Here is a 23913-nt window from a genome sequence, read left to right as displayed (position 1 = left end):
GATCCTGTGCACACTGTGCCACTGGAATCAAGCGGTACCTGGCTAATGAGCCCTAACTAGGGCAAAAACAGTCCTAAGCTGCTTGTGTTCCAGTTCTGGGACGACCTGGCCTGCAGTTCAAATAGTCAATTGTTCTGAATCCAAGGCAAAGGCTATAGTCCCCACGCTGACTGCTATATTTAATATGCTATTACTCCGAAGTTACCACAGGTAATTTCCAGTAACCTCTCTTACCAGGCAAAACTGGTCCTAGGTTGCTTCTGTTGTGTTTTAGGAAGGAGCTGGTCTGCCAGTTAAGGCTTGACTGCTCCCATTGGAACAGGGTCAAGACTGATTTGCATATGGCTTGGTCCAAACTGAGGTTGGATGGTGTGCAAAAAAACAGCAGACTGGGATGTGCTCTTGAGTAATTACCAGTGACTGAAATTAATTAAAGCATTCCATTCATTCTTTTTGTGTTAACTTTAGTGTGTCACCCTTAGTGGGATGGATATGCCAAAGCGTGGGTCCTGTACGCACTGAGTCTCTGGAATCAAGCAATACCAGGCTGATGAGCTCTAACTAGGGAGAAATCATTCATATGTTGCTTGTGCGCCACTTCAGGGAGGACCTGTCATGGCAGTCCAGGCTAACTGTTCCCATTGGAGCAGAGTCAAGGCTGATTTGCATATTGCATATTGCATATTGCTAGGTCCAAACTGAGGGGGCATGGTGTGCAAAATAAGGATGGACTAGTATGCTGCCCTAGGCAATTACCAGTGTCTGAGATTAATTCAAGCATTCCATCCCTCTTTTTTTGTGTATATATTTATTGTGTAATCCTAAGTGGGACGGGTATGCCCAGATGTGGGTCCCTTGCACACTGTGTTACTGGAATCAAGCTACACCTGGTGACGAGTCCTAACTAGCCTGAAACTGGTCCTAAGTTGCTTGTGTTCTAGTTTAGGGAGAACCTGGCCTGGCAGTTCAGGCTGTAGTATTTCCATTGGAGTAGGGTCAAGACAGATTTGCATACGGTTGGGTCTAAACTGAGGTGGAATGGTGTGCTGAATAAAGATGGACTGGGAGGGGCAATGAGTAATTACCAGTGGGTGAAATTATTACAAGCATTCCATCCATTCCTTTTTTGTCTAGTCCAAATATGAGTTGAGAGTGGTAACCCTGGGTGCAATACCACCCTTCTCAATTTTAAGGGGCCAGGCTGTCCTACATCTGGAATTTCTGGGCACAGGAACACCATAATCAGCTTTACCAGTCAGAAAGTCACTTTGGGAGTAGGTTGCAATCACAGCCTGACACCAGTTACCAGCACACATCCAGTTCCCTTCTAAGAGAGAGGGGAAGCATGCCAGACCATATTCTGTTCTTCCCTCTGACACACTAGCCCTCATCAGTTGCATCAGGGGCATTACTCATGTGTACCACCTGCTCGGCACACAGGTAAATGTGATCATGAATTCCCACAGAATTAGGAATGTTGTATGAATTTTGCCTGGAAAAACTGTTCAGAAAAACTGTTTGCTTTGTTGTTTCCTGTTTCGTGTGGATGACCTTGTTGTAGGTATAGTGAGGAGCAGATTTACCAGTCAGAATTGTTAATTCTCTGCCCCTATCTATGCCTAACTCATAATTGGGGCCTTATTAGTACAATATCAGTAAAAGGACCAGTTTATAAAGTATTTGTCTTCTGTGGAGAAACCCAACCCACCAACCACAGCTGTTTCAAGAACAAGCAGAGAAATTGAATTACATTCTTCAATGAGAATAACTCATGAAATACTGTTTCTCGTTTGCTTTCAGATTTGAAAAAGTTGATGAGAAGCCAACATCGCCCACATTATATAGTAAGGATTCCAAGCCGAAAGTATCACCACCCAAAACTCCCCCTCAGTCAATTCAGAATGACAGGCCTAAAGTGTCACCCCCACCAGTTCCCCTTCCATCTGACCAAGAAAGTAAGCTCAAGGGGCCACTACCAGCCCCTCCAGCTTCACCTACTAAGGGTGGCAGGTAAATATATGTTGACTTAATATGTATCTCATGTACAAAATATGGAGAATATGTAGTTTCCATAGAATTGATTTGATTTGTGTAGTTGATGTGTTAGTGCCTTAACATGCCAATTTTCCTTTTGTATTTAAGAATGTTTGAAGCTGAACAGGGGGAGTTTACAAAGATATGCCTAAAAATGAGACAGCCATAAGAAATAATCTAATAATTCATATTAAGCAGAACATTTTTGTTGATGTGAAAGAAAAGTAATTTGTGAATTATTTCAAATATTCTAACCCTACCCATGCAAATTCTTACAATGTGGAGTCTCTTGCCCCTATAGAGTTAGGAAAATAAAGTTACACCAGAAAAATGTAATAAGGTACATCATTTTCACAAGCACACTAAAATGTATGGTTCCCTATTGACATTTGGGAATTCACTAATAAATAAAATCGTAAAACTAATCATTTTACAACATATGAGGTTGGGTCATAGATCAGAACCCCAAATCCAGAAGTACTGTTATACAGTTTTCATTGTAGGCGAACATCTTTACAGATAGCTTAATTTCACCTCAGCTTTTATGCAGAAAAAAACATCATTGTGTGCGATCCTGGTAAGAATGTAGTGAGAAAATTTAGATGAAAAGCTATTCTGAAAAACCATTTGCTGAATAGTTGTGAAGGATTGGTTTAAGTGGCACATTTAAGGAAATTTCTTGCTGTTTCTCACTGCACCTTCAGAGCCTATTTGTGTACTTTTTGTGTCAGTACTCAGAGAAAAATACCTTCATTGCATTGGTGTTAGAAATTGAGGTCTATAGTTGGCAGGGGTATGCACCCTGCCAAATAGGGACCACAATCGTACTCAGGGATCGTCAGATACACACTTTAAATTAACCTGTGCTCATCCTCTGGTAGCTTGGCATTGAACAGTCAGGCTTAACTCAGGAGGCAATGTGTTAAGTATTTGTACAACATTTAACTACAGGGACACAGGGAATACACTCCATACCAAATAACATATCTTCATCTGGATTAAATAGACTCAAAATAACAAAAATCCAACCAATAGTTCTCAAATTATACTTACTTTAAGCAGATATGCAGTCATAGTGCTTTAGAACATATACGCTTCTCTTAGGGTTATTATGGTAATTCTAGTCTAAGTACATCAGTATCCATGCTGATGGGAAGCAACCTGTCTCAGTAGGGAAATTGCAAGAAAGGTAAACCATGTTTCAAAGACCCTCCTGGCCACCTGTGAGACTCTGAAAGACAGCAAAACCACACAATGCTGCAGTACCTGAGCTCCTGCTGGGGCAACAAGAGTGTTGGTTTCCTGGGGTGAGGCAGTCCCCCACGGCCATCTCTCTGAGCTGAGAGGCGGCCTTAAAGACTGGGGGACTAAAGGCGGATAGGCCCGTTGGTCCGAGCAGGACTCAGAGTCCTGATGCAGCGATCTCACTCCCAGCTGACCCCGCTCTCCTGAGCTTAGCTTTGGGGAGACACTCTTTCCCAAAGGGAATTCATGGATGGTAGGGCGATGCTGGGGTCTGCACACAAATGTTTTTCCTCAGGGCTGCGCATCGGCTCACATGCAGATCGAGTGATTACGATTGGTGCAGAGTGTGGGTCACTGTAGTTGATACTTGGAGGTGGTCAAACAGCAGACGCTGGACTGTATGTAGAACGTAGTACTTGATTTGGTGAAAACAAAGTCTTTGATGTCACTGAGACTTCAACAACAAGGGGCAAGGCAACACACCCTTGGTGTTCTTGGGTAGAAAAAAGGTTGTTGAGCACAGTTTCAATTCTCCCTCACTGCCGGAGGCAGCAGGCCAACACAGCTGAGCTAATTGCAGAGTGGTAATCCCTCCTGACAGCGCAGCAAACAGCAGGCCAACACATCAAAGCTAATAGGAGAGTTGTAGTCCCCCTTGGCAGCACAAAAATCAGTAGGCAGCAGCCTAACACAGCAAAGCAAGTAGCAAAGCAGCAGTCCCTCCTGGCAGCACAGCTTCTCTTCTTGGCAGAATCTCCATAGCACCCAAAAGTGAACTAATTTGCTCAGGTCTGGGGTCCAGTACATATACCAAAATGTGTCTGTGAAGTAGGGCAGACTTCAAAAGAGGCCTTTGAAGATTACAAGGCCCGTTCCCTTCCTTCCCTGGCTCCAGGCACTCTACAGGGGGTATGCAGCCCTTTGTGTGAGGAATGTAGGTGTAGGTATCAGCTCTTTCCTCCCATTAGCCAAGGAAGACCCATCAGCCAGGTGATGGGCCATCAGGATGCAAATGTCACACCTAAGAGGGAATGCACATGGCCCAGCTGTCATCTACCCCAGACATGTATTCATGGACAGGCAGAGGCACAGAATGGTTGAAGTAAGAAAATACCAACTTTCTAAATGTGGCATTTTCAGTTTTACAATTTAAAATCTGACTTTACCATAAGTTGTGATTTCAAATTGTGAGTCCAGAGACACCAAACTCCATAGTCCTATCTTTTCTTAATTGGAAGTTACACTTCTTCAAGGTAACTCCAATGTTAACCAATGTGAACAATAGGTCTTGCAGAAGTGAAAAATGAGCTAAACAGTTTTTCATTACCTGGACATACTAAACTTAAAAGTACATGTCCAACTTTTTAAATACACTGCACCCTGCCCTTGGAGCTGACGAGGGTCTACTTTAGGGGTGACTTATATGTAATAAAAAGGCAGGCCTGAGCCTGGCAAGTGAGTACATTTGCCAGGTTGAAATGGAAGTTTAAAACTGCACACATGCTCTGCAGCGGCAGGCCTGATACATGTTTGCAGAGCTACTTTAATGAGTGGCACAATCAGTGCTGCAGGCCGACTAGTAGCTTTTTATTGACAGGCCCTGGGCACTAATAGTGCACTTTACTAGGGTCTTATAAGTAAATTAAATATGGCAATTGTGGATATGCCAATGTTACCATGGTTTAGAGTATAGAGCACCTGTACTTTAGCACTGGTCAGCAGTGGTAAGGTGCCCATAATCATAAAAGCCTGCAAAAGGATGCCAGGTCTAACACTTGGTAATCTGTTATCTTTTTAACACAAGGTAAATTTGCAGTCTACACTGGTTACCTATTTATCACTACAAGGTAGATTTGAAATATGTCGGGTCAGCATCATGTGATTGTCCCTGGTATTCACTCCCCTGCATATGCCCTAGTGCTACAGGCACTGCGATCACCATCATGTTTTAGAGAAGTGGCACAGTCTGAGTCTCATGGTAGATAGATTTGATTATGCTACTTCTGCTGTTGTATTCCTGTTACTACTCCAAGTCACTAAAAAATGCACCACCTTGCATGTTTTTCAACAGATTATAGCACCAACGAACAAAACTCATGAATAAAGAATTGACTTTTGATGGAAGAGGCATGTTGCTACATCACCTAGCTCTCGGGGCACAATGTTTTCAGAGACAGGGCCGGATTTAGAGTTTGGGTTATTATGAGATTGTAATACACCATACGGGATATCCGTCACATTTGTGACAAAGTAACCCCCTCCGCCAAACTCTAGATCAAACTCTTAAAATGAAACCGGGAAGAAATAAATGTCATAAGCACAATTCATTTAATTCGCTGTGAAGAATACATTGTCTGTCTCAAATACTGTTCTAGAATATGCCACTGTGCACCTGTGACTATCCGCTACTGATGGTGGCAGCAGTGGTCATGGTCATACTTTTATAGTCTGTTAAGGAAAGACAGGTGCAGCAGCAAGCGGTATTAATGAGGATTCCACTTCAGTGGGAAGACACATGGCAGCTAACAGTTACAGTACTAACATGTGCAAGTTTTTCCCTGTGACCTCAAAGTTTTTAGTTTGCAGCAGAAGTTAGGAAATGTAGCAAAGGCAGGAGATGAAACCAGATCTAACCTTTATATTATGCAACTTCAATAGTGGTTGCATTGTTGAATTTTAAACATTATTTCATTGGTGAAACATCAAATTTGATGTGCTACATGTGTAGAATGTATTGAACTAATTTTTAGGGGTTGCAAACTATCCTTTCTATTAACAAGCATGTCACAGGAAATGTTTATCTTGATACTTAAGTTTAGAGTAAGTTTGACTCTAAGCCTATGGCTGTGCCTATTAGTTTCAGTCCAGCCTTCCATCTGTGAAGCAGAGGCTTCTTCAAATTAATCTACTTGTCTCTCACACCTGCTTTAGACTTGTAGTCCTTGTGGTAGTCACAGATTATTTTCTCATCACTTTAGGATCTCTGCTGAATGGTTTAGCAAGCTGAATGCCAGTGAACATTAGAATTAGCTACTTCAAATCCTAGAAATTCCAAAATGGAGAACACAAGTCTACCAACCACAGGCTAGTGAAGTTCCATTTTTGAGAAGTTCTAAAAATTGAAAATGACATTTCCATTTCTAAGGAAACCTTTGTATGAACAAATACACTGGACTTGTCCAATAATCGTGGGTCTGGTATATGAAAAAGAACCAAAATAAGACTATATATAACCATAAGGCAGTTGGGTAATTTAACTATAAGGCAGTTGGGTAAATACTCTATCTTCAGTGTGCCTCGTGTGATACTACTTTGTATTAAAACTGTATTAAAAACTATGTTGGATGCAAGATAAATGAATCCAAAAGCAGAGGAATACTTAGTAGTAAAGGAATGTCATAAAAACAGTATAATTAAAGAAAAATGGGAACATCACAGGATGTTGGAAATAACTGAGGCCCTCATTACGGCTTCAGCGATCTTTTTTCAAGACCGGCGAAGCCGCTGCAGCCAGCATACCGCTGGCGTTATGCTGGCTGGCCTGTTAGGAGTTTTCTGCTGGGCCAGTGGGCGAAAACAACGTTTCTGACCGCTTGCCCAGCAGAAAAATCACCACAACATTGATGCTGGCTTGTAATCGAGCCGACGGCAATGTTGTGGTGCATCGGGTGCAACAGCCCCGTCATACATTGTAATTCGTGCAGTAAAAAGCGACGGGGCTGTCCATAGAGGCCCCTGCACTGCCCATGCCAAATGCATGGGCAGTGCAGGGGTCCCCAACGGGGCACCCTATGCTCCCTGGCAGACGGATTGCCCTGTCTGCGGTGGTCCAACCGCCATGGGGAGTGTGTCGGTCTTAAGAACACCACACTCGTAATTAGGGCCTGAGTCTCTTTATGACTAGAGAAGAAGTGAACAGTAAAGTTGGAAATGTCATTTACAGCAATGGATTATGAACCAAGGACTGGCCAACGACACACCCAACAATTTCTGGAATGATCACAGATCCGAGTCCAGCCCGAGGTGCTGTTTGAGCTAATGCAACACAGATTTGGAGGTATTCAGAGATGCCAGAATGGTATGGGAATGTGTAATAAACTCACAAAATGAAACAAAACATCTGGAAAGGCATTACAAATTAATTGGATCAGATAATAGCAATATCAGACCCTAATTCCAGCTGTTGGGAATGGATGATGCTGACCCAGGGAGAAGGAATTGTGAAAAAGACCCAAAAATTCAATAGGTGAACGAAAACAGAAAATTAGCCCTAGGAAATGTTGTAGTAGTGAGCATTTGTTGAGGGTGGAAGTGCGCTTTACAAAAACTATACAAGCATGTGTAAGTTCCAAGAACATAGGGTTGGAGTTCCTGGCCACTGGTTAAGATCATCCCACCCATTATCTGAAAAAGAGTTAAAACCATCAGTGAGGATAGAATGAGATACCTTCCTTTTTAAATGTTTGCATTTATGTTTCATGTTAATCAATAGATTCTTTTCTTTCTTTGGCAAGCCTTTTGTGTCAACAATGGCACTCCTGTTAATTCTATAATTAACTTTTTAAGAACTGAAAATCACAGTTTATCCATTTCTGCAGCAAGCATTATCCAACAATCATTAACACCTGGGTAGAAAGTAATACATTTTACATTTTTTTGGCGCTGTGACAAGTGCAATAACTGTGAAATCACTATCTTCTAATTACGTTAGAGCTCTTAAAATTTTTGGAAAAAATATTTAGGTCCTCATTATGACCCCGGCGGATTGCGTTATTTTGGAGAAAAGTACTGACAACAGGCTGGCGGTACTCTTCCCCAAAATGACATTGGCGGTTTGGCTCAAGCCAAACCGCCAATTTACCACTCCGTCCGCCAGGGCGGTAACAGGAGCCCGGCTGGAGACTTCAGTCTCCAGCCAGGCGGCCGTCACTGTCCCACCAGCGGGATTATGACCCTGCCTACCGCCATGGTTTTCATGGCTTCCTGACCGCAACGAAAACCGTTGCCGTAGGCACTATCAGTGCCAAGAAATTCAACCAACTTGGGACAAGACCAAAACAAATAAGCCAGCAAGCCAATACCCTTGGGTTACCTTGACATATTTCTCATCTAGTTTTTGAAAAATGGTTCAATTTTTCTAGGTTATTCTAACAACAATAAACATAAAGAAATGTAGTTAAATGTTCCTATCCCCATTGGTTTCTATAAACTGGTTTGAGCATATCGCCACATACACAAACCACTCTACCTAGGGTACATCATGTTTCAGATAATCCTGCGGCAATAAAATGTGCTCTGTAAAACATTCCACTGAACACTGGAGGTAGATCTGTGCATCTTCAACTAACCAAAAGGAAAATAAAAAGCACAAGTGGTTGGCTTTTAATTCTATAAACTCATCCTATAATACATTACATATATAATGATTTCATGCTTACCAAGAATTTGTGCCTGGGAATATCTTGTTACTTACATCAGTCTGTGGGAAACTGTCAAAAACTGAGTGGAAAGAGGATGGACCTCATAAATACCAGAGACAATATAATTACAGTATGGGTTTGAAGTCACAATTACATATTTTTTGGGTATAAGAAGAAAAGTAGGTTAACACTCCTATATGCACTATAGTGTAAGGTTACATTGAGCCCTGATGCAAGCAATGAAAATTCCCCACCACTAGCTGGGGGAACAATATACCGCAATGAAGAAGATTCACTGGGTCACTAACACATCTTGGCCCCAGTGCCACTGCACTGCTTGAATTTTGATAGGCCTACCCCTCCCTATATGATGTAGATGTTATAAACAGGACAACCAAAATGACATGATTCTGAACTCAGTTTTTGCATTTTATGCCTATGTATCAATGTTTTCAATGTTTCCAGTTCAACAGCATTTTATCTTACCTCATGCTTGAAAGAAAAATGAGTATGAAGCAGTTTATGTGACCAATTAGTTTCTGTGAGAGGAACACACCTTTATTTTGCTTATTTAGGTTCTAAAGTTGATGCTATGGAATGATCCAGCTCAGAATGTAATAATCTGGTTTATTGGTGGTGCTTTCTATACGAACATTGTTTCATGGATGGAAATAACTTTAGAACTTTTTAAAAAGACAATACAAAAGCTGAAATATAAAATGTATTGCATAAGAAGTGTTCAAAATGTATTCTTTCTTTTTACAGAGTGGCTTATCCTCCAAAGCCTGTCATATCAGATAACAGTGAAAGAAGAAGTGCCAGTGAGAGAAAAGCAAAGTAAGACCATGTATGCCCAAGTCAAAGTGCTGTTTAATACTATATAAAGACATTGAAATGTTATAAGCTTCATTAAAGACAATAAAGTGACTAATAATTGCCGGTATAGACTATCTGCTCCAGTATTTCAATGCTTGTATTTCTGTCCCTACCAGTCTATTTTAGAAAGTTCTCCCCTCAGTGGGTGTAATGTTCTTTTAGCATTCTAGCCCTTCTACCTTGGGCTACAATGGCCCTTGTTATAGGTCCTCACTTGCAGTTTGGTCCTGCACAGTTCTTTTAACAAGTGATATGGCACTTGACAGTGGGCTACTGTGCTATGCTTGGCTATTTTGCTGTGCAAATAGCATAAGTTTCAAAACTAATTTTACAATGGAATGATATCATACTCATGAATCGCTTTCCGTTGTTTGTGGTAACATTATAAACAGCAGACTTCAGCCACTAGGAGGACTAGAGCATTCCTCACTTTGATTTCCCCATCACCAGTTAGTGGTTTAGGAAGCATAATAATCAATAAAAATAATAAAATTGGCAAAAACATGTGGCCCAGTGTAATCACTTTAACCAACAGTTTCTCAGAAAAGGAAAACAAAACCTACTCTCCTGGGGCTGTTTCACAAAGGTAAACTTACATTTTTGTGTAGGTTTATGACAGTTTGCTATTCACAGAAGTATTTTACTTATGATTTCTTCACAACTAGCGAGTCTTCACACATAAGAAGATCGGACAGCCCTATCTTTTTATGTGCAGAGACTGCAGTTGTAAAGATACTTCTAGTGAAATACCTTTGTGAATAGCAAACAGTCGTAAACTTACACCAAAGTGTAAGTTTACCTTTGTGAATTAGGCCCTCTGTTTTTAATTATAAAAACAGTTTTTGATAAAGATGGACACACACTCATGAAAAAAGTAAAGAGGGAAAGCACTCTCTGTGCAGTCCCACAAATATACATATCTGTTGGTATTCAGAAACTCCTTTTAATCTCTTCCTATGATGGAAAAAGATGATAACATACTCCTGCCAAGAGAAGGAGTACTCTCTTTCCATGGTGTGAAAGGAATGCAACAAACATTGGTGGGGATGTCAAGAAAAGGGTATCTCCATATGGAAAAGTATTTGTACTTGCAGAAGGGAATATTTATATGATCTTATACAAAGAAGAAATCCACAATTGTTTCCATGAGTAAGCCTTGGAATCTGATATTGTTGTAGGGTTCCATTAAAAACCTGGAAATCTTTTGTGAATACTATAAACAAATAAATCTATAGCAATGAGAAGTTTCAGCCCTTCTAATGCTAAACACAGGAGTGCTAAGACTACCCAATATGGGCCCCCAAATACCACAACCGACTAAAGGGGTGTGATATAAACAACTAACTAAGTTACTCACCCACTCCCTCTTCGGCTTGCATTCCACTTTATTTGGTCAATGTTGCATACAGCTTTTTGCTGAAGAACAGAGAGGCAGTTGTACTCCCATCATATTATGCTGATGTATTAGAATAAAACCTCTGGAGGAAAATGTATTAATTGTTATAAATTGGGTCCCACAGTTGCAATCTGTTGCAATCAGTGATCAATTGCTAGCTGAAAGTTATCAATCCAAAAGTGATTAAAGAACAGTAACTTTGCTGCCTTTATATTTAATATCTAAAGGCACGGGTGAACAAAGACACTGCCTCTGTTTGTATTGTATTTTGGAGCAATTATTTCTCTGGGTATGCTTGAAAATGAACAGTTATGGTTAGGGCAATCAGAGGTCTATTTACCTTTTGTAATTCACTTATAAACTAGCTAATTCAAAATTTATGAGATTTATAAAGTGCTTTCAGTCAAGTTCTAATGATTCATGAAGTTATTCCTGAAGCTCTGATCCAATATCAAACTAACATACTAACCTACTGTAATCTGTTTAAATGTAAATATACTTGCTTGGGAAGGCAAAATACATGGATGGCAGTAAAATTATGATTTTTCTCTCAGAGGCTACTTTTATTGCATTAGAGTTATGGAAAGAGGGACATCTTTTGTGTCATCTTACTATGCAAGGTGTATCTTAGTTTGAGATAAATGTAAGGTCTGGGTTTAGAAGGCTAAGAGAAAGGAAATTCTATTGGTCATGATTTTGCAATTTGAAAAATATGATTTGAACTAAAGATGCATATTTTTAGGAGTCATGTAGCCACTTGCTGAGTTACAGTCTGATGTTTTGAATCTCATGTTCGCATCTGACGTCTGTTAAATTCATTGTGGTCTATCATGCATTTCAAGCTACATGTACTTGCCTGAGTCAACTATCTTGTCATAGGATGTGCCCAATATTATTTTCATTGTTCATACGCAGTAAATTTCTAAGTCATTGTGTGTTTGATTTCATTGAGCTAGCATGAGAGGTCATCAAGGCATCCCCAACACTAATTTTCATGCTATTTCATTTTTTTAAAAAGAAGCCAAGAACTTGAAAATCTCATTGGAGATTCACACACAACCGTGAAAACAATCAAAAGGTAAGAGTGTGTCAGCTAAGTTAGTGAATGCTTTTTAAGTACCTTTTATTGTGATTGAAAGAAGCTCCTTTTATAGAAATTTAAATTCAAACATGATTTGTATTACTGCTTGTGAGCTCTTTCTCACTTTTACCTTTAAACAAATATTCAGTAGCTCACAATTAAGGAAGAACACTTAATTAATATGTTCTTGGTGTCAAGCAGGAGAAATACTTTCAAGTAAAATCAGAGGTAGAATACAGTGACATTTCTAAGGGAATAGTCCACCAACGTTTTCACTAGGATACACTTACACAGAAACAAGGAAAATAAAAATGTGGAATGAAGTAAGTTGTATTTTAAAGATACAACACAGGATGAATATGCAGAATGGAAATAGTATCAACTAAAAGCCTGAGAGCTCACCCAGCAATTACTACTACTAACAAAATAAGTAGAATAGGACCACAGAAAATGAAATCAACAAAAGTAATGGCACACATACAACAAGACCAAGTCCCAACCCATGCAGCAACACCAAATAATGTTCAGAGAAAGATAAGATAAAAAGTATGATAAGGTGGGACGATAAAGTGGGTTGTGGATATTCAGCCAATGTTTAATGTTTCCATGTTGGAGGAAGTAGGTTAGAGATGGTCTGAGCACACTGTCATCATACCTAAAATTGCAGCAACAGACTAGTAACAATACAGGACATTAGAACAATGGGCAGTTCTTAAACTATTTAATAACATGGTGCAATACTATTTTTAGCAATTGACGAGAACACTTATTTATTTACTAGCATCACAGATCAGTCAGTACCAATGGGGTGATCGAGAACTTTACAAACTACACAGTAATGTAAAACTGCATTTTTAGCAACTAAAGACAAGATTACCCATGTATGTCGCAATAACAGCACCAGAATAAACAAAGGGATATGCATGAATAAAATGTACAAATTGTTCAGTCATCTTAGTAAGGCTTTAACAACTTAAGGGTGAAGGATTAGAACAAGAGGTGAAATTTAAACATGATATTGAAATAGTAGAAGTTTCCATTTTTTTAACACTTTACAAAATGGTTTAGTCCCTGTTAATGAAGGAATAGAATTCCAGACCTTAAGTGTACTCTCTGAGAAAGACTGATTTAATGTTTTTTGGAAGGCTTGCTGTTCGAGAAGGAAGGTGTCAGAGTTCAGTAAAAAATAAAGACCTTTTGATGCAGATAATATTTGAGCAGGGTATATTGCAGCCCCAGAATGAGCAAAGAGCTGTTTAAACAGCATAGGCCATTTTGAAAAAGTCATTGGTTTCGAGGGGAAGCCATTCAAGAACTGCAGTGATGTTGATCAAAATGTTTGATGTGTGATAGTATTCAAGGGACAGGAGTTTTTCTTTGCTATATCTGTGAATGGAGAATTGCCATAGTCATGCCAAATACAATACTATTTCAAGCAAGTTTCTGGCTGTAAAGAGGTGAAATGACAAATAGTGTGGAAAGGAGTGATCTGAAGGCTGTAAAAATAACCTGATTAACATTAATCTTACACATGTAAAATGATTGCTAATTGTACCCGTTTGGAGAAAAATCTTTCACTTCATCAATCCTTTTGGCTTTTTGGGGCACTGGATACCAAAGTTTAGCAAATCTCAGATGAGGCTTTTAATACCCACCTTGTAAAATAACATTAATACATATAATATTTCCACAGCCATTAAATATTTACAATTCAAGCGATGACAACAGGTGTATTTTAAACCTCTGGTTGTCTCCAGGCACAAAATACATGAAAACTCCTTTATTTGTCAAGTGTCTATTTCATTTACAGTAATCTCGAATTACTAGAATATCTTGCCCCCATAACCTGGATTATGTTAATATTTAATATCAAGTAAAATATCGATACATCAAACACAACATATGAAATTCACAATTTCTTATTCAAACTAGTGCAAACACAGAATAAAATGAGGATACAATAGCTTGAGTGGAAATAAAACAAAGTCAAAGAAATAGATCTTGCTTCTGTTACAACCCAGCAAAGTCTAGGATAGAGCTTCCTCAAAAAAGTCATGATTTCATATGCCTGACACTGCTGAAGTTCGATTTGGTTGCAATTTCTGGTTTAGTAACTGAAATGAATAAGCAAAGTTGGTCAATTGTTGTAATTTCTCTATAAATGTATATTTTTGCTTAAAGCAAACATCAACATTGGTGAGAATTTACCAATTTCTGAGGCGCTTTGATGGCATGGGTAATCAGTTTGAGGTGCAACCACCTTTGGGGCCATATGTACGAACACATTTTCCCATTGACACAGAATGGGAAAAACCCTTTGCTACATCTGGCCCTTGGTCTCTTGTGAGTTCACAGTGGTGTTAGTAAGTAACACCACTAAGATATTAACATTTTTTAAAGTCCCATTGCCTCAGAGTATAGGCAATCCATTGGTAGTGCAGCATGATCATCATACCTGGTGGTGGTGCAGTGGGTTCTGCCTGTCTTACCTACTTCATTATGAAATGAATCAGTGTATAACTCAGTAAAGAGACAGTACCCAGAAAATTCAAGGACCCAATTCTGAAAAAAACAGATACAAACCCCAAATCTTCTATCAGCTACTGACACATTTTCTATGGACTTCCATGGATATTGTCAAATCACACTTTCACCTTCCAAAGCATAGCAACTGTCACAATCAATATAAGGCAGGAACATCTTAAAAGTAAGCTCCAGTGCCAATTACACAGTTTCATCTTACTGGATTCTACATATCTTCAGCCGCCAGTCTCACTGCCCTGATACTGTCCAATGCAGAGTTTTTTGTTTAAAAAAAAATATTTTTATTAACTTTTCCGTTACAGATCCACATGTCATACTTTTATAATTACATCTACAGGAATTATTTATCTGGTGGAGTTTTATATTCAAACAACTAAACAACGAAAAGGTGTACACATTTAGGTCCGGTCACAAAATCCAATATATTTTCCTGTTGTGGTGACTAGCTAATTAAGCTCAATTTTTAAAGTTTTCCCGTTAGGGAGCCCCTTGTGTAGTTGCATGAGTGTTCTTATCCCTTCTGAGACCTGCTTATTGTAGTGTCTAGGAGCGCCGTTTTATGAACTTATTTCTTGAGTGTGTAGGGGATGTATTGAGTGTGTGTACTGTGTTTTGCCCCTCACACATGAGCTGTCGGAAGAACGGTCAGGTATCGAGGAGTGGGGAATCTTGTCATTAGGGAATTTATTGCGCCACATGCTAAGTTGTACTATATATAAGCAATGATTGTCTAATGCGTTATGATTACCCACTTCCCTCATTCATGGTGGCTTCTCATCGTTTTTGGCCTCTAATCTAGCTACTAGCATTCCCCAGCCTTCGCATCCTGTGTGTTGTTGACCATCTCGGGCTAGTTTCCTTAATACTTGGTGTTCTGTGCGGGCCCAGCGCAACATGAGAGTATGCCAGGTTTTCAGATCGGGTGCATTGGGTGCTTTCCAGTGCATAGCTATCAATCTTTTATACATCACATAGACAAGATCTGCAAACTTATGTAAGTGTCTATGTTTTTTTGCTCTTGTCCTTAACCCTAACAGGCAAGATTTAGGATCAACTGCTAATTCGAACCCGTCAGATCCATGATTTCTTTTACCACCTCAGACCATTCCCTTTGTACATGAGGGCACTCCCAGACCATGTGATAGAAGTGAGCCAGTGACACTGTACATCTAGGGCATGTCGGCTCCGTCTCAGGGAACATTCGGTTTATCCTGGCTGGTGATAAGTATGTTTGGTGTGTGAAGTTAAACTGTGTGTAGAGAAATCTAGGGTTTCTTGACACCCCTCAGGCATGGTATAAAACGTTCGACCAGTCTTCTTGGGGGATCGGGTCAGGTAGAACAGTGTTCCACCTGTCTCTAGCCCTCTCCAAATCAAGCTCGGGGGGCTTACTCAGGAGTTTGTAGAGGCTCAACACAACTTTTACTTGGGCATCAAATTGTAGCATATGATGTATTAAAGGGGAAGTCTCTGGTTCTAGATCTCCTGCTCCCCACGTTTTTTTAATTGAATGACATATGGCATAGTAAGCCAGAAATTGTCCTGGGTTCACTGCTGTGAGGGCCTGTATGGCTTCGAATGTCATTAGTTTACCGTCTTCAAAACAGTCGCCCACCACTTGTATGCCCACTTCCAGCCACACCGTGAGTGGGTGTGTCGCAGCCACGGTCCACCCTGGGAGGCAATCCAGGGGGATGAGCGGTGTATAGGGAAGCGTCTTGCGTCCACCTTGCACATATTTCCCCCAGCATGCATGCGCCGCGGCCATCAGTGGGTTATCAGGCACACTTTTGGGATTTTTGTTAGATAGCCAGGTGATATGGGGAGTCCCCTGCAGCCGGGCCGCCAGCCATGCAGATTCAGCTGTAGTAGGCCTGTGGAGCCAATTCAATATCCACTGTAGCTGCGCAGCAGCATAGTAAAGTTCGAAATTAGCGGCTCGCAATCCGCCAGCATCTATTGGGTACTGCAGCGTGGAGAGTGGTACCCGCGGCCTGCCCCCACCCCATATAAGCTGCAACGGCATTGCATTAAGGTTACGAAAGAAACTTTTGGGGACATCGAGTGGCAGTGCTGCAAAGTAATATAGCAGCCTGGGTAGTATCAACATATTTGCCACTGCCACCCTGCCCAGCGGTGACAGTGGGAGCTTATTCCAGAAGCGCAACGACCCCTTCATTGAAGCCAGCGCTCTTCCCAGATTACCGTCTCTGAGGTCCTCAGTTTTATGATATATGTATACCCCTAGATATTTAAACGTTTCGAAGCACCATTTCAAGCGTCCCACTGGGGCATTATCTTGTCTTATCGATGACCAACTAGTTAATGGATACACACACAATTTTTCCCAGTTTACCACCAGGCCAGATATCCCTCCATAGTCGGACAGTAGTGATATTATAGAGGGTATCACCTCGCTTCCTTTCCGTGTATAGATTAATGCATCATCGGCGTATAATGATATGGCGTGGTGTGTCCCGTTCCTGATTATTCCCTAGCTTTCTGCCCTGGCACGTATTTGTGCTGCTAATGGTTCCATTGCTATGGCGAACAGCAGTGGGGAGAGGGGGCAGCCCTGCCTTGTGCCCCTCGTGATCGGGAAGCTATCAGATATAACTCCCCCCGTTTTCACTCTGGCTTGTGGCCTAGTGTATAATGTCTGCACCCAATGTGTGTAATCAGGACCAATTCCCATACGCTGCATGGTAGCGAGTAGGAAGTCCCACTCTAGGGTGTTGAATGCCTTCTCGATGTCTAGTGAGAGTACCATTTCATCCTGTGCATACGGGGGGGTATCTCCTATTACGCTCAATAGTCTATGAATATTTAAAAAGGTGCTACGTTTTGGGATGAATCCATTTTGGTCCTCATGTATCAGGGTGTGCATAATGGGGGCTATCCTGTTGGCCAATATTTTACCCAATATTTTACAATCTAAATTTAAGAGCGAGAGTGGTCTGTAAGATTTGACATCTGTAGGGTCACGTCCTTGTTTAGGGAGGACCACTATCATTGCTTCTCTCTGAGATGGGGGTAGTATTTCGTTGGCCCATGCTTCTTCAAATACCTTCAACAGATGAGGCCTTAGGCATGCCGAATAAGTGGTGTAATATTCTATCGGGAGGCCATCTATGCCTGGCGCTTTATTCCTTGGCATCTGCGCCAAGGCTAAATCTATTTCCCCCAGGGTCAGAGGAGCCTCAGGTGTCTCCCTGTCTGCCTGTGAGAGTTGCGGCAGGGGTGGGCCTGCCAGAAAGGACTCCAATTGTTGAAACGTGCATGAAGTGCATTTAGTTTACAAGATCGCGTAATATTCTCTAAACGTCTCATTTATCTCAGCTTGCGTGGTGACCATTGTGCTTGCACCTACCCAAATTGCCCCAATGGGGGATTGCTGCCGATCCTCCCGCAGGAGCCATGACAGCAACCTTCCCGCCCTGTCTCCCTCTTTTTGTAGTCGCATTAAGTGATAATTATGGTCATCTCGGCGAAGTCTGATATCTGCCTCATTGTATTTTGTGCGCGCTTCTTTTAGTACTGCATAGGGTATTTCCTTGCGTGCCACTGCAATTTCTGCTGCCCTGAGCTCCTTTTCTAATTTACTGATCTCTACATGTAGGGTGCGCCTTACTCCCCATGTAGTGGAGATACATTGTCCTCTGGCCACTGCTTTGTGTGCATCCCATTCTACAGCTCTTGAATCTGTGGATAGATCATTTGTTTCCCAGTACTGTCTCAATGTTGTGCTCAATGCTTCTGCGTATGCCTGATCTTGAAGAGCATCCACCTGTAATCTCCATGTGGGGATGCCCTGGCGTTTCCTGCCCCAATTCAGCGTTATTCTCAACGGTGAGTGATCCGAAGGTGTCTTAGCTAAATATTCTGTCTTATTGACCAATGCACCTATATCCTGGGTTTCCCATATTATGTAAATTCTGGTGTGTATTTTGTGTGGGATGGAATAGAATGAATATTCCCTCTGTTGTGGGTGCCTCAGGCATCATACGTCATAAAGTCTCATGTCGCCTGCCCACATCTGCAGTGGGCATTTGGCATTTCTGTTTACCGTCGTTCCCATTTGGGTGCTTGACCTGTCTAATATTGCGTTTGGTGTGCTATTAAAATCCCACCCCCAAATGGCCGGGGTCGCTGGGTTTGTCAATAATGCCGGCGTGAGCGTTCCCAGAAATCCCGTTATTCCATTGTTAGGGGCATATATGTCAATTAAAGATAACTGCCTACCATCCAGTTGGTCTTCCACCACCACATATCTGCCCCCTTGGTCTATTCTGTGTGATGTTTGGGCAAATGGGACGCCTCCTGCTATCCATATCAATACTCCTCTTGCAAAGGCTGAGTATGATGTGCCTATAACCTGTCCACCCTACTTTGCGCGCATTTCCTGCAGATCCGGCTGCAGCAAATGTGTCTCTTGTAAAATAGCAATATGTGTGCCCAGGCGCCTGAGGCGTGCGTATACTCGGGATCTTTTACTTAGTGCCCCCAAGCCCCTCACGCTCCATGTCACTATATCATATTGGTGTGTATTGTGTGTCTCGTTTTGAGCCATATGACATTAGAAGTAGTGTCTGCTTGTGGCACGCTCTTATTTACCAATCTCTTCCAGTCTCCTCCCCACCCTGTGAGGTGTTTTATTGAGCTTACCAGTCCCAGCAGTGTTTCCTGTGTTGTAAGTAGACCCCTAGTGTACACCTTAACTGTTTCCCCCCTACCCCCCTCCCCAACTAGTTCGCTGACCCAACTGTTAACTTGTGCTAAACTACTCATCCCTTGAGTATGTAGAGAGGCCTGTATCCGTATGGATAACTGTGGTGGAGCTATTTTACGGGGCTCACATCCTTCTGCAGACTTAGTCTGCCGATGCAGTTGGGCGCCCCCGGGGTGCCCGCCCCCGCACCCCCCCGCCGGGCCCAAGTGTCACACTCATCAAGCAGAAAAATGGAGGTTTGTACAAAAGATATTCGTTGTTAGGGAATGCAGCCACCGGCTTGCAATCCCGCTCACGGGCACCCTGTGCCTTCCTCTGGGGACTGCAGTCAGTTCGATAGGGGAAACGGTGCGGCTGCATACAGTCAAAGTTCGTCCGCAGACCTGGGGGTAAGTTTCGGAGCTTTCAGCACATCTGTCATTGTAGAATCTGAGCTAGCCGCATCAGAGTCCAAGCTGTCCGCGGGAGTCGTCTGAGGTGCCTCAAAAGAGTTCTGCATAAGCAGGGGAATTTCCCTCAGTACCCTTGCCCTTTCTGCCGCTGCCTGTTTTTCAGTGGGTTGCCCCTTAGATCGCCTCCTGGAGCGCCTCCATGAGGTAGAGGTTAGCCATTCCTCGCCTTCGTCCGCTCGCTCTTGGGGGCGTGCAAGCCCCTTGGCGTGAAGCCATGTCCAGGCATCCTCAGGAGAGGTGAACACGTGGATGCGTTCATCTGTTACCACTCCTAGTTTAGCAGGGAACAATAGGGCATATTTGATATTGTGCTCACGTAATCGCTGTTTGATTTTAACTGAGGAATTGCGTTGTCTTTGTACCTCTTGTGTGAAGTCTGGATAGGCATTAATAACAGAGTCCTCATAACTGAATGGGCCTTTGTTGCGGAACTGCTGTAATATTGCATCACAATCTCTATAATTTAGGAATCTGGCTATCAGTGGTCTAGGTGGTTGACCCGGGACCGGCTGTCTCCCCGGAACTCTGTGCGCCCTTTCCACAGAGAAAAACTTAGATGGAACACCGTTAAGCACTTCTTTGATTAACCATTGTTCTAGGAATATTTCTGTGCTCAATTCCTGTAATTTTTCGGGGAACCCCAAGTAGCGAACGTTATTGCGGCGTGATCTACCTTCTGCCTCCTCTGCCCGCCTCCAGAGTATCTTCATCACTGCATCCAGGCGTTGGATTTGTTTTTGATTACCCATAGTCATAGGAGTTAGTTCAGTCAATGCCTCTTCTGTTGATTTCACTCTCTCCGTCAATGTGCGGTGGTCCACTCTGAGTAAATTCAAATCTTGTGATACAGTATCTATTCTATTTTCAAGGGAGGATTTAGTGTCCATTATTGCCTGCAGTACTTTTTCAAATTGTGTGGAATTGGCTTGGAGCGTACTTTCTAATGATTGTAAAATTGGGATTATTTGTTGATCACTAGGAGCTGGGCCCTGTGTGTTTTGGTCCTGTTTTTTTGCTAATTTAGATCTCCCAGCCATGTTACTTAACTATGTGGTACCTTTAGGGGTGTAGCGGTGCTTGTCCGAGTGCAGCCCACTCCGCGGGTTTCACTTTTGGTGTATCTTTGGTTTAGTGCTGATATCTCTGCACTATGAGGCTGCCGGGGGCACTCGAGTTCCCTTGAGGTATGGTCAGTTGCAAGTGTAACTGATGGGCTCTCACTCCTATTTTTTAACGATCTTGAGCGGAAGCTTCCCTCCGGTCGGTCGTCTCCGACTGTACAGATCCTCTAGTGGACTGAAGCGCCTACTATTGTTTAGATTTTATGTAGTTCCTGCTTGTCTGTATGGCCCCCCGTGAGGTCAACGGTGGGGGCGGGCGGCAGCAACGCCCCAGGAGGAGCGGCGAGAGGGAGAAGACAAAGGAAAAAGAGAGATGGGAGGGAGAAGGTGGGGAGAACGGAGGTCCATCCACTGCCCCCCTCTCCAACCCCCTCCTAGATTGCCTGGCCAAGATTCTAGTGCCACCGGGCAGGGGAGAGTTCCACCAGCGGCGGCAGCCGGCAGGCCGGGAGCCCAACTCAGGCCTGGCCAAATCCCCAGTCAGCAGGCCTCCATAGTTGGTGGGCGTGAGGTTCCAGCATACAGCACTGGGAGCCTGCCTCTGATGACTGCCAGCAGCGCCCGGTGCCCCGAAGTGTCCCCGCTCCAGCGGCGGGAGGGAGGGAGGAAGTCCAAGCCGCGCACCGTCACCTGTAGCCAATGCTCCCCCCCGATCAATCACCGCTCCTGATTGTTTTGCGGTCGGTGCAGACAGGAAGCCGCAATCCCGGTCGTCAGCAGTGAGTTGCATTGAGTACTGGGCAGTTGTGAGGGTCCACCTTGACATTTGAAACAATTAATATAATTATCCAAAAAGCAGCAGTTTATAAATATGCTGCTCTCTTAATATTCACCCAGAACACCAAAACTACATATCTATAGCCTTAAAATCCCTTCTTGCCTCTATGTCAAGGAACACCTGGACTTCAAAGCAGTCAATCTGTGTCTCGAAGCTTGAACTCTCAGCTACCATAAGAATTTCCACCACCCTAAACAGCCAATCAGACACCAACCTTAACTGAAGCTGCTATTTATCCTTAAAACGAGATACAAATGTAACATAGAGAGAAACAAGCTTCTAAAAAGTTAATCGTTTTAAAATGTGGTCTTCATTGCACATGTGCTGGAATCCGGACTACATGAAGTTCTGAAAAAAACTGTATTAACTCATGGATTCTAATGATTATATTTTAGTATAAAACCTCAGAATGACTGACTGCTGCTTCCTACTTTACCACGCTTTCTTTCCTACCTTTAAACTAAGAAAATAGATAATATTTGCAAAAAGTAACCAACATGCCTTCCTGTCATGTTCCAAATATTCACATGCTGAGTTGTATAATTTAAAAAATGTACTGTCAATTAGCGACTTTAATTTTGCTTACACCAGCTTTTTTCCATATCTTTGCCAAACGTTATCATTCACATTGTTATTTATGATTTACTCTGATTTAGAACTGGTACCTTACCTCAAAAGAGGCAAATGACTATGTCAGCAATTCCAGAAATTACTAATTTACATGGACTGGCCCATACATTGGGCAATTTAAAGTAATTTGAGTTCCTAAGTGGTGACCTGCTCTGGATTATTTTGATGTCTGTGCTGTTTACCTGTGAAACATTCATTAGTACACAGTAAAACCTTGTCTTCAAATAAAATTAACCACTGTGTAGTTTATTTTTGGTCTATCAGAGGGACTGATAGAAAATTACATTAATGTCTTATTAACTGGTGCTGGTGAAACAGGTAATTTAATCTGAACAACTTGTGCTTTTTCCACTTTATCATCAAAAAAGCCAAACATTTGAAAATGTTAGTGAAACAAGCAGCACTGCAGGAACAAATAAGAAGGGGTAAGTCTGCAAAAGAATCCTTTATGTTAACTTTGGTGAGGGTATTTTGAGTGTCAATTTCATTTTTTCTGATATGAATGGAGTTTGTTAAACATAAGTGTATTTAGGGTTTTTTGTCGCTGACGTGTATAATGCTTTAGCTGGCCACAGTGTTTCTGAAAATAGGACATGTGTGGAATAGGCTTTTCATATGCTGATGTATTCTTTACAGAGACAGGTTTAATGTTAGGCGATGATGCAGTGGTGTCCTTAATTGATAAAGAATGGAACACCATGAGACATTCACTTAAAGAAAGAGAAGTTGACCTGTTAGATGTTTTGAACTTCAATCAGAGTATTTTAACCGTAGGCTTCAGAAACTAGACTGTTAAGACAATGAACAATCAGGAAAGAATACTCAGCTAGAGTGTTCCAAAAACCCTTAAATATCAAAAGGGAGAGAGACAGACTTGATGCAATACCACCTCAGATGCTTTTTACTTCACTAAATACTCATGCTTGGTTCCAAGGAAAGACAGCTGCACCCACATATGACTTCATCTCAACTGAATGGCTGAACGGCAAGACCCTGGAAGTGAGAGGAAGGCGTGCTTAGCATGAGGTTGACTAGAACATAAAAAGGCGTTGGTGGGAGAAGTTGAGCAAGTCCTGGATCTTAATTGTTGTACTTGGCATTGTAGGAAGTATATATTAAGAAGAGATCTGACAATCTACTACAATGCAAGTAAAAGACTGAAAAAAAACCTTTGTAGAAACCTTCACAGCTCTAGTTCTCCCTTAAAGTGATCGTAACTTGACATAATCCTTGTTTTCTACAAATGATTTACCAATCAGAAGAATTTGAACAAAAATTTGTACTAGAACAAAAAAAAAAATAATCTCTCTTAAAGTGATCGTAACTTGACGTAATCCTTGTTTTCTACAAATGACTTACCAATCAGAAGATTTTGAACAAACATATGTACTAGATTTTTTAAAAAATAATCTTGTAATTGCTTATATACCACATTATGAGCACAAGCTTATTTGATTCTTCATTTATTGTTGTTGAAATTGAAACTCAATTATCTTGGATCCAAAACTTTGAACATTCTTCTAAAAACAAGCCAAGCCCTCGTAAAATATAAAAAAATTAGATTCTTGGTTCTTGGCACCATGCAAAACCATGGGCCATAATTGCTG

The 23913-nt window shown here is 41.8% G+C and overlaps 1 protein-coding gene across 7 annotated transcripts in view; it reads left to right on the top strand.

Moving 5' to 3' along the window:
• Positions 1-23913, top strand: part of SCEL (sciellin) — a 463522-nt gene that overhangs the window by 135450 nt on the left and 304159 nt on the right. For 5 of the 7 annotated variants that reach the window (XM_069205234.1, XM_069205231.1, XM_069205230.1 and 2 more), the window contains 4 exons: positions 1801-2010; positions 9465-9536; positions 11990-12049; positions 22675-22731. In XM_069205234.1, the coding sequence (XP_069061335.1) occupies positions 1801-2010; positions 9465-9536; positions 11990-12049; positions 22675-22731 (399 nt within the window). The remainder of the gene's footprint in view (positions 1-1800; positions 2011-9464; positions 9537-11989; positions 12050-22674; positions 22732-23913) is intronic. The other 2 variants (XM_069205233.1, XM_069205232.1) reach the window with 1 other exon arrangement.

The sequence above is a fragment of the Pleurodeles waltl genome, chromosome 8 (genome assembly GCF_031143425.1).
Source record: "Pleurodeles waltl isolate 20211129_DDA chromosome 8, aPleWal1.hap1.20221129, whole genome shotgun sequence".
In the NCBI taxonomy this organism is placed as follows: Eukaryota; Metazoa; Chordata; class Amphibia; order Caudata; family Salamandridae; genus Pleurodeles; species Pleurodeles waltl.
The sequence above is the reverse complement of the archived record's forward strand: the minus strand, read 5'-3'. Positions and strand labels throughout refer to the sequence as shown.